The sequence below is a fragment of the Mirounga angustirostris genome, unplaced genomic scaffold (genome assembly GCF_029215605.1).
Source record: "Mirounga angustirostris isolate CCGP_5_RB_7025 unplaced genomic scaffold, mMirAng1.0.hap1 SCAF_9, whole genome shotgun sequence".
Lineage (NCBI taxonomy): Eukaryota > Metazoa > Chordata > Mammalia > Carnivora > Phocidae > Mirounga > Mirounga angustirostris.
This window is the reverse complement of record NW_026991717.1, coordinates 119,531,706-119,543,139: the sequence shown is the minus strand read 5'-3', so window position 1 is coordinate 119,543,139 and position 11,434 is coordinate 119,531,706. Positions and strand designations below refer to the sequence as shown.

General features: G+C 53.9%; 1 protein-coding gene across 1 annotated transcript; it reads left to right on the top strand.

The window, feature by feature from the left end:
- Window positions 1-1,495: 1,495 nt before the first annotated feature.
- Window positions 1,496-7,529, top strand: ZDHHC22 (zinc finger DHHC-type palmitoyltransferase 22). Its single transcript, XM_045902004.2, has 2 exons — window positions 1,496-2,021; window positions 7,264-7,529. The coding sequence occupies exons 1-2, from the start codon at window positions 1,496-1,498 to the stop codon at window positions 7,527-7,529; spliced, it is 792 nt and encodes a 263-aa protein (XP_045757960.2).
- Window positions 7,530-11,434: the final 3,905 nt, after the last annotated feature.

Here is an 11,434-nt window from a genome sequence, read left to right as displayed (position 1 = left end):
CGTGGGGAAGACACTTGCTTCGCCCGAGACCCGAGCCGAGGGCTCTCTGGGGTGGGCAGCGCCGCCGCAGCCCCCGGGAGCGCCCTGTCGGGGGCGGTGCCGAGCCCCCAGCGACCACCCCCCGGCGTGCTCTGGGCTGAGCCCCCGCCGCGGAGAGAGGCTCGTGCTCCCTTTAGCGGCCGCAGATCCCCGGGGGCACTGGCACCTGCAAAGGGGACTCCAAGGTGATCAGTCGCCCAGTCCGGACGGGACAGCCTGGACCGAGGCCTCGTGACATTCGCCCATCCTGGGTGCAGCCGCCTTCCCAGAACTTTTTTTGCGCCTAGGGCTCGCCGACTCCTTAGCCCCTGGAAAAGTTCTCTCGGGCGCCAGGAATCCTATTTCCCGGTGGCTTCCGAAGCTGGGCAGGAACCAGGGCTTTAGGGGGCAGGGTACAGTGGGGATGCGGTGGGGGTGCTCGGCAGCCGGGGTAGATCCGCGGAAAGCCTGGCAAGCGTCCGCTCCTTCGCGCAGGGCGGGCTTGTTGGCAACGAAAGGGTTTCGGCGCCATCGGGGTTGTTTGGGTTTCTCCCTCCAGGAGGATGGGGGGAGGGCGCGAAGGGGGGATTTTAATTTCATCGCTTCAAATGAAAACGCTCTTTGCAAAGAATTAGCCAGGGCAGCCAGCGACGGAGAGATGGGCTGACCAGGACCGGCTGATACAGGTATTTCGGCGGCGCCCCCCACCTCACCCGGTGCCTGAGCGCCTGTGTGAATGTATTGATTGTTTTAATAGATTTTTTTTTTAAGCCAGGTGGCAGCGGCTGCGTGTGTGATACACAGATATATACATACACAAACACAGATACCCAGGCGCACACAGATTACACGTACAGAGTCATACACAAGGAACACCCCCCCACACACACGTACTCACCACACACACACACACACACACACACACAGATCTCGGACCTCCAAGCACACATACCTCCCAAGAGCCTTGGGTTATGGGTGTGGTCCCTGAGTATTGCTCAAGACTGGGTGGGGGTGGAGTGGGTCAGAGGGTGAGAGAAAAGGAGGTGAAGCAGGACTTCCAATAGGTCATTTCTTTCTGGCCCACTCCAAATCCTTTGCTTTCTCCTCCAAGGGGGTCTGAAGGAGAAATCCCAAACCTGGGCTGGCTTCCACTGCCATAAAGGAGCGGAGCCCAAGCCCCATGCCCCTCATGCCCTCCAGGCAGCAAATAAGCCCTGCCCTCGCCCTCCTTGGGCCTGACCCCAGGGCTCCAGGGCCTCCAGGTCGCTCAGAAACCGAGGGAGCGGGCACCTGGAGATAGGGGCTGACCCGCAGAGGCCGTTTCCGTCTCGGGGTCTCACACCTGCTCCGTCCTGGTTTTGGGAAGAGAGGAGCGTGGGGAGCTTGGGTTTGGGCGGGGTGGAACTGACAGACTGCATCCCCGGACACCGCAGTGAGTCTTCCTCTCACCCTGGGCCCCTTAGGAATGTAATCGAGGATGCTGGCCCTGAGGCTGCTCAACGTGGTGGCCCCCGCCTACTTCCTGTGCATCTCCCTGGTGACCTTGGTGCTGCAGCTCTTCCTCTTCCTGCCCAGCATGCGCCAGGACCCCGCGGCTGCCCGGCTCTTCCCTCCCGCACTGCTCCACGGGGCGCTCTTCCTGTTCCTCTCCACCAATGCCCTGGGCAATTACGTCCTGGTCATCCAGAACTCCCCCGACGACCTGGACGCCTGCCAGGGGCCCTCGGCCAGGAGGGCCCCGTGCCCCCCGCCCAGCACCCACTTCTGTCGAGTGTGCGCCAGAGTCACCCTGAGGCATGACCATCACTGTTTCTTCACGGGCAACTGCATCGGCAGCAGGAACATGCGCAACTTCGTCCTGTTCTGCCTCTACACCTCCCTTGCCTGCCTCTACTCCATGGTGGCCGGTGTGGCCTACATCTCAGCAGCCCTTTCCACCTCCTTCGCCCACCCCTTGGCCTTCCTCACGCTCCTTCCCACCTCCATCAGCCAGTTCTTCTCCGGTGAGTGGGCCTTGGCCTGCAGGTTGGGCCCTACACAAGGACCGTCCACCCCCACCCCAAGTTTGCCAGATTTAGCAAAGAAAAATACAGGATGCCCAGTTAAATCCTAATGTCAGATAAACAATGCATATAACTCTTTTGTATAAGCATGTCCTAAATATTGCATGGGGCATACTTAAATTTTAAAAATTTGTGATCGAGGCACCTGGGTGGCTCAGTAGGTTAAGCAGCGGACTCTTGGTTTGGCTCAGGTCACGATCTCAGGGTCGTGAGAGCAAGCCTCGCTTCCTGCTTCCTGCTCTGCGCTCAGCCTTGATGATCCTCTCCCTCTGCCACCCTCCCCCACCCAGTGTGCTCTCGCTAAAATAAATAATCTTTTTAAAAAATTAAAAGTAAATAAAAATTCTGTTATCTATCTGAAATTAAAATTAACTGGGCTTACTGTATTTTTCCCGGCCGCCTCCTTCTCCACTCCCCATCCTCATTCATCACCTCCTCCTTGCTTGCCACTAACCATTTGCACATAGCATTTCCTGAGGATCCAGGCAATACACCTGCTCTGTGCCAGGCAGGCTGGGCGCTGACCATCCCTCCATGCAGTTTGTGAGGCACACCCATGCTGTGACCTTCGTCTGCCTGGACTCCAGTCCTGCTCACACATTCCCCCAGGGGTTTTGTCCTCCAAAGGTCTTGCCAACCAACCACAGTAAGACTGACCAGGGTGCCAGTCCAGCCCCAGCAGGAGGCTAAGCCCTGCCCTCCTGCCCACTATGTTGTTTGTCCCCACCAGCCTGAAGATGGCTTGGAGCAGGGGGCACCCTGGTTGGAGATGCAGCCATGTTTAATGGCTCCATTTCACATCATGGAGCTGTGGGCCTGGCGTGGGATGTGACCCTCCAGGGAGGCTCTTGCACTTGCAGGAGCCAGGCACGTGGGCCTTCCCACTGGCACTCAGCTGCACACCCGGTGGGGACTGTACTTTATATAGTGTGCCCCAGGGAAAGCTCCTTCTTGGTTCCTGGCCTAGAGGGACCTGGCTCCTGGTGGCAGTTCTTACCACTTTATCTGGCCTTGAAATTTGTCCCTACCTCATTTCCTTCCATTCCATCCCTACCCTGGCCTTTGACTCCAGCTGACTTGGATCTTACAGTTGGTAGAGTGCATGCATGTGTGCGAACGAGTGAGATTGTTATCTCCATCTCGCAGATGAAGACATTGAGGCTCAGATGGGGTTAAACGGCTTTCCCAGGATCTTACTACTACTGACCACCAGCCTTTGCCCCCCTTCCCCAGGTCTTGAAACAACCCCCAGCAGCACAGGGAATCCAGCACGTTTCTTTACCTAGTGATGTTTCAGGAACAAAGAACGACATTGCGGCTACTTCCATCGAGAGCCCAAGATTGTCTTGATGTGCCTGGGCTGGCCACTCACAAAAGTTCTGCTCCGCTCTGGGGGAAGCATCATTTTGGTCTTTGGTGGGGCTGCAACCTGCTCCTTCGCCGGAGTAGAACTGTTGTGCCATCGGACAGTGGGAATTCAGAGGCCCAGGAAGGCCCCAGCTGTAGGGTCGCCTTGAAGGCTGATGGCTGAGTTCGGCCCAGAACTCAGAGCTCTGGGGCCTTCTGGATCCTGGCATGGGCACAGGAGGCTGCTGGGACCAAAATAACCAGGCCGGGGGAGGGTAGGTGGGCGGGCTAGGGGGTGGAGTGTGAGCACAGGCAGGTGGAGGGATGAGGAGAGCCAAGAGAGCCTGATTACACTTTCTTTTCCAAGTAGCTTCATCACATCAGAATGAATGGTTCCAAAGGGAGGATCTTGAAATGGTTTGATTTGAGATAAGCCTGGGCTTGAGGCCTGTCCATATGTGCAAGGTTTGGGAGACAGGATAGAAAGGAAGAGGGGCTCTTGCTTTGATCTGGGGGGAGAAGAGAGCCAGTCAGCACCTACCTTGGGGCCCAGATCCCTGTTGCAGCAGAAGGATGAGTCCCACCCCCTCTTACCTCCTCCCCATCCCCACCAGGGAAAAGGAGGTCAAGATTTCTAATCTCCAACTCTCCCATCCCATCCATCTTCCTCCTTTGCTGACCTTTCTTCTTCCTCTGGGGCCAGCCCTCCTCACTCCCCACCCACACACGCACCTCACCTCTTCAGTTTCTTCCTTCCTGTCTCCTCTCCTTCTATTCTCAATCCAAAGGGTTGTGGGCACACCCTCTGTTGTCTGCCCAGGAGGGCAGGTAGATAGGAGGGAATGGGAAGGGACAAGCTGTTTCATGATGGAGCTGTCCCCAGCTGTGGTATTGCCCCGAGTCACGTCTGCCAGCAGAGCACAGCATGGCTGTGAGTGTGGGCCCGCAGCTCAGGCCAAGGAGGTGGGAGACTGGCCGGTTTGATTTTGGAAGTTGTCCTTTCTTTGGGCTTCAGGAGATTGAGTCACCTCTCTGAGTCTCATTCGTCTCATCTGGGAAATGGAGACGCCATCATCTGACCTGTGTCATGGCATTTGGATAAGTGTGCCAGCATGGCGGGTGCCACCAGAAAGTCCAGGAGAGGGAAAGGGGACTAACATTTGCTGAGCACCTATTATGTGCTACCCACCCTGCAGGTTTCACTTCATTCAATCCCCACAACGAGTCTAGGAGGTAAGTATTCTCATATCCATTTTAAAGGCTCAGGAACCCAAGGCTCAGCAAGGTTAAGTTGCTTCTTTTTCTTTTTCTTTTTTTAAGATTTTATTTATTTATTTGACAGAGAGAGAGAGAGGTAGCGAGAACAGGACCACAAGCAGGGCCAGAGGGAGAGGGAGAAGCAGGCTTCCCACTGAGCAGGGAGCCCGATGCGGGGCTTGATCCCAGGGCCCTCGGATCATGACCTGAGCCGAAGGCAGACACTAAACGACTGAATCACCCAGGCGCCCCAGTTAAGTTGCTTCTAAACCACAGAACTAGTGTGACTCCAACCCAAGATTTAGACTCAGGGCTGCCAGCCTCTAGAGCTCATACTCCATTCACTGCCCCACACGGCCTCTCTCGAGCTGCTTCTTGATGAATGAGCCACTTTGGGAGGGAGCAAGGTTCTTGTCCCTGGATGTCTATTAAAGATGCCGGATGATGATCTGTCAAAGGAGTTATAGATGCTTGGTAAGAAGGAGGGATGAAGAAAGATTGGATCGTGTGACCATTCAGACCCTTTAGGAAAATTCTGTGATTTTCTAAAAGAAGCAGAACTATTATTAAATAATTCAGAGGAGCTGAGGCAGCCAGGCTGAGCAACTTCAAACACTTCAAGAGAAAGCACGTCCCCAGAATAGCCTTTTGTAGCTGCTGCAAGGGGCCAGGAAAAGGCCACAAGGTCTTTTCCACATGTCTTGATTTAGTGCCAGAAAAAGCCTATGGAAAACAGCTTCCATCAGCCCAGGCTTATCCCTGAGGCTGAGTTACAAGGCAGGCCCTGCGCTTGACAGCTCTGATGTCTCACATCCCAGCTCGAGGGCCTTCTTTGTCAGCATTCCTAGAGCCCAGAGGGCACCATGGGCCCAGGATCCTTCATCCTGCACGTGGCTGCCTGAGCTAACCTGTGCCGACAGGAAGAAGTGGGTCAGAGGGATGGAACAGCCCTATGTAAGCCCTGTCCCACTGCCGCCCCCATGCCGACTGAGGGGCTGCTCAAAATGCCAGCTGGAGTGAGCTTTCCATCTCCCAGGCAGCTGGAATTATTTGTCCCCAACTTTGCAAGGAGAAACTGCTATCAAAACTCTGGGCTGAGGGCAAGAGGAGGCTGCTAATGAGCAAACCTGAATCCGGTCCACATCCTCCTGGCTGCTGAGTCCACTGCTGCTCAGGCTGGACAAGTTTTAAAAGCCCAGCCCTCAGGCGTCTGGAAATTGGGGACTGAGGAGACCAGGGAAGAGGTGGGCTGGAACTAGGGGATGCTGGAGAAGAAGAATATGGTTGAGATTTGCAGAGGCTGAATAGGTTGTAAGGTGGGGTCTCTGGAGTGGTTCATTCACCTCATTAGAAGGGGTGGTGGTGGGCTTGCCCTGCAGGGAGAGAGGGGCTGAGGAGGGCCTTTGAGTTCTCTCCTGGACCCACTGCCCTAGCTGCTGGGCAAGTCAAGCTAGGTGTCTCTACCATGGCTTTCAAGGCTGCAACCCATCCAGAACTCCAAGCCATGGAAGGAAGGAGAAAACTTGATGGTCTTAGGAGTTAAATGTGAGCCCTTCTTTGATGTAGTCTCCTCATCTGTGAATGACCCTCAGCAGGGAGCATTGCACTGAGTGTGAACCACAATGCTAGTCACTTTGTACACAATTTCCCTGAATCATGCAGGGATTACTGGAATCCTATGGAATCATTATTATTATACCCATTTTGCAGATGAGCAAACTGCAACTCAGAGAGTTTAAAAAACTTGACAAGACCACAGAGCTGGGAGATTCAAGGTAGCATGGACTAACCAACCCAGATCTGAACAAGAATGTGGGATCTCTTACTCAGGGGGTGTTTAAAACCAATAGTAGAGAGTGCTGGTTTGGAGGGGTTTGGAGAGGTCCTGCCCAAGGCAGGGAGCTGGACTGATGACCTTGGGGGCCTCTTTCAGCCTTAGTAAGCTCTGACTGACAGGACAGCTCTGGCCAAATGCCCTAGTGGCCACACTGTCCTCTTGTTAACATTAATGGCTGAATTATTCTCTAAGTCAATGCTCTGCACTGCCCTTGGAGCTTGTGATTTATTCTTCTTGATGACTAGGCCCTGTTCTCCATCATGCTGTCACTTTCCGGAGTCCTCCCAGCCAGTGTTCCCAGCTGCATAGGAAGATGGTGCTGCAGTCAAGGAGACTGCCCAGGAGCCAGCTCTCTCTCTAGCATCCTCAGCTCACCCCCCTCACCTCCTGAGAAAACATGTTCTCCCTGTTTCCAGACCACAAAGAGAAGGCAGAGAGAGACAGCATCTCTGACTCTGAGGAAATGTTAGCATCTAGGCACTGCCCAGAGAAGCTTCCTTTTCTTCTGCCCCACGTCCCCAGTTCTCTCCTCTCCCTTCAGGAGCCATCGGCACTAAGAAAAAGTTAGGTCAACTAGTTCATCCTTCCCCTCCCTCGCTGCGGCAGCCCTGAGATTACTACAAAATATAGCTTCAGTCTCATTAATCTCCCTCTCTCCCTGGCGGAAAGCGCCTGCATGGATCGCTTTTCCGGACGTGGCCTGGGTGTAAAGCGAGTCTGGTGTTTCCCGGCCCCCTGCAGGAGCTGTCCTCGGTTCTGAAATGTTCGTCATCCTCATGCTCTACCTCTGGTTTGCCATCGGCCTGGCCTGCGCGGGCTTCTGCTGCCATCAGCTGCTGTTGATCATCCGGGGACAGACCCGCCACCAGGTGCGGAAGGGGGTGGCGGTGAGGTCCCGGCCCTGGCGCAAGAACTTACAGGAGGTCTTCGGGAAGAGGTGGCTGCTGGGCCTGCTGGTCCCCATGTTCAACGTCGGAGGTGAGAGCTCCAAGCAGCGGGACAAGTAGCAAGCATTCCCATCATTTCTCTGTGTGTGCGTCTTGACTCCTCCTGAACATAAAACCATGGCACTCTTGTCTCCACCCATGACCCAATACAACCTTGAGCTGGTAAGGTCCTAGCATCCATTTCTGGGTCTGTGACCTAGAGAGAACTGTGTTGCTGGTGGATCACAGCAAGAAGGAAAAATGGCCACCTAGGCATTGCTAGGCTCCCGGGAGCCAGCCCACTGTTAGGAGGCCTTTGCTTTTGTTCCTTCCCCTTGGAGCCCCTGCTTCCCCCTCTGCCTGGTTCATCCACTCGCTCCCATATCTCATGTCATCACTGCTATCACCTAGGACTCTTTCTCTCAGACGCATGTTAGGAGTGGAGAATGGATTCTTCCTGTTGGTATGATACTCCCCAAGACGCAGAGGCTGGCAAAAATGTTTAAAATTACCGTGTGTAAGAGGTAGCCAAGTTGGCTCTGCCAACTGCTTGTGAGGTTGAGAAAGGAGGGGTGTGTTCTTATCCTCTATGTGCAATTGTGAGCAGTAGAAGGGAAACTCAGCAGCTTACTGCCCCATCCCCAAACTGCAAGGCCCTTTCTCTGGGAGACAGCAGCCAATGGCCAGGGATTTCCAGGTCCTGTCCTCTGTCCAGCTTGCCCCAGCTGGCCACCCCAACCCAGTCTGGGACCTGCCTGGATGTTTCTTTTCCCTGGCACTCTTCCAGCTTTCCCCGCCTTGATCTCCAGCCTCTGGGTCTTTGCTAGGTGCTGGGGAGGCAAGGAAGAAGGAAGAAGGAAAGAAGAAATACTGACAAATGAGAGAAGCATGTGACTGCATAACCATACAGAAGGGGATGTGTGTGTGTGTGAGTGTGTGTGTGTGAGAGAGAGGGAGGGAGAGATGGTGAGGAGTTTTGTTGTGAAATAGACAGAGAATGCCTAGGGGATGGGAAGAGAGAGGTCACACACAGGCTGGGCACTGGGATATTTGGGGAACGAGAATGAGGAGCAAGTGGGTTCATTTCTGAAGGACATTCTAGCAGCTAAAGCTGTTCAGTGTTTGAATGGCTGCCTGGGAAGGTAAAGAGTGCCCCACTGGAGGTATTCCAGCAGGGACTGGCCAGTCATCTGGCAGGCATGCTGTGGAAAGAATTTCTGCACAGGGTAAGCAAAGGGAAGATCCTTTCCCACCCCCAAGATTCTAGCATCCTCTTTGTGATTGCTGGTCCGGAGGCAAGAACTATAGAGATGCCTGTGAATTATTTGCTTTCATGAAGGGGGCAAGCAGCCGTGGAGGGGTCTGAAAATCATGATGCAAACTTTCAGGACCCTACCTAGCTACCAAGGAGGGAGTCTGTGGAGAGCCAGGACAACCTGGGTATTAGCTAGTTGAGGGGATTGGCATTTGAGGAAAGGGAATGGAGCAGTGTCAGGGGCAGATGGGGACAGTGGTGGGGGAGCTGGAAGGTCATGCTGTGCTCTGAGAGGTGAGATGGGGAGACTTGAAGCTTGGGAACGGGGGAGACCAGAATATGGGGGTGCAGTTGTGAGACCAGCCCTGCTTATCTAACTGGCTCTGGATGGGAGCACAGCTCTGTGTTCTGGGACCCAGAGGATCAAATCTCTGAGGCATGTTTTGGAGTATGGACAACACAACTGCCCCTTCTGACTGGATCCCAAGGTCAGTTTGCCATCCATGCAGACAGCAGGGCTGAAGCCCACATCCTACAGGGTCCAACTGGTGGCCACAGTGACCCCAAGCATTGCCACACAACACCCTGAGTTCTTGAGCAGAGTTTGGGAGGACTCTACCTTGGTCCTGCCTTCACGCCCCCTATAGGGCTAATGTAGAAATGGCACCCCTGGCTCATACTCCCTCCCATATTCATTCATTCATTCATTCATTCATTCATTCATTCATGCATCCTACATATATTTATTGAGTGCCAACTATGTGCCAAGTCTCTTCCAGGCACTGGTATACAATGATGAACAAGACACACTTGTGATGAGCACTGGGTGTTATATGTAAGTGATGAATCACTAAATTTTACTCCTGAAACTAATATTACACTCTATGTTAACTAGCTGGAATTTAAATAAAAACTAGAAACAAACAAACAAACAATGATGAACAAGACAACAAGATCTCTGCCATCAGGGGCATCTTGTCACTGCCCCCATGCACTGACTCCCACACCTTGAAAAATGGTTACTCTGCCATCTTGGTGTCAGCAGGGCAGGTCATTTGGAAGGGAAGGATATTTACAGAGAAGGCCGAAGAGGAGCCCAGGCTGACTGGATGGAAGAGTCACTGGGGAGCATCTTCACCCCTGGTTCTGTCCATACTTAAACAGTGGGATTGGAAAGGACGGGAAGAGAGGCCCTGGGCAGTCCAGGCCTTGGCTCTCTTCCAACTCCAGAGCTCAAGCTTGGAAGCTAGCCATGCCATTCCCAGCCTCCTGGAGGCTTGGCACTGTGAGGCTTGACATGGGGAAAGGAAATAAAAGGGAGACCTGCAGGGTTTGACTCCTGGCAGACTGGTCAGTGGGTGGTGATGGTGGGGAGGTTGCCAGGTGTGGGACTGGAGTAGCATTTGTACACATGGCCCTGTATTGTTGATGAAGAACATCAATAAAATATGTGGTGTTGAATTGGATTTGATGCAATCGCCCAGGCCCTGTGGCTGGTAGCAGGGCTGGCAAGGCTAGAAGGCACTGACGCAGTCCTAATAGCTGTTGAAATACTTAAGCTAAGTATTTAAAATACTTCTGTTCTAGTAAGTAAGTAACCATTGTCCAGACTCCCTGAGTAACTGCTCCTGCTGCCCCAGCTGCTCCAGCGACACCCCTCGAGCCCCTGGCTCACCTCAGAATCCAGTGATGAAAAGGGCAATGCCTGTTACCTGCATGGAACTCCCAGGATCCTACTCCAGCCCATCAGCCAGTGTCCTTTGTGACCCAGCAGGGTTGTGCTGTGTGGTTGGGAAATGTGTGGATCCTGGTAGCGGGTCTGTGTGCTGGGATCTGTGGACCCACGGGGAGCAGGGGTAGAATGTCTAACCTGGGAACTTTCTTCCACTTCCTTCCACTGCTCTTCCTCTCCCACCCCTTTCCAGGTCAGAGGACAGGTGGGGAGAGAATGAAGAGGAGAAGCCACTTGGTTCTCCATCACAGCCAGAGCTGACCACCCTTGAGGATCAGCCAGGCTCTCTGATCTCTCAGCCTCTACAACACTTGGAGACTTTGGGCTACCCAGTTCTGGGGGCAGCTGAGAGGGGGTTGGGCCCTGAAGGGAGGGAGTGGTCCCTGAGCGGGTGAATGAGCATGACATCTGATGCATCCTAAAAACAAACAGGCCTAGACTAATGGAGGACATAACTACAAAGTGCTAGTTCCGCTTGGGCTGGTGAAGAACCTTCGGCCAAAGCCAGTGTTGTATATGGGTCTGCATTCCCTGGATACATGCCAATGAGCAACCAAGAGGGCAGACCTTAGGTATGCTGGCCAGTGGGTGGGGGATTGGAAGAGGTGGGAGGTGGGGGGGAGGGGATGAATGGAGGTGTGGCTAATCTTCAGCACATTCTAGAGCATGGGCTGTCTACACTCCACAGGGCAGACACTCTGGCTTTTCACCCTTGTATCCTGAATACCTAGCAGGGGCAAGGCACATAGTAGGTGCTCAGTAAATATTGACCAAATGAGTGCTTAGATTTTGTGCTCATTTGCCCACTCCATATCTCTTCTGTTCTGTGCACACTGTGGGGCTGGAAGAGAGATGCGACAACACTGTCCTCCAGGGGTTCACATCCTGGAGAGGTTCCTGGGAGACCCCAGAGGAGGAAGAGAGCCCATCCCAGCTGTAGGGACCAGGGAGCTTCCATGTGAACTGCAGAGGCTGGAGGGGTGGATGACAGTTGAGCAG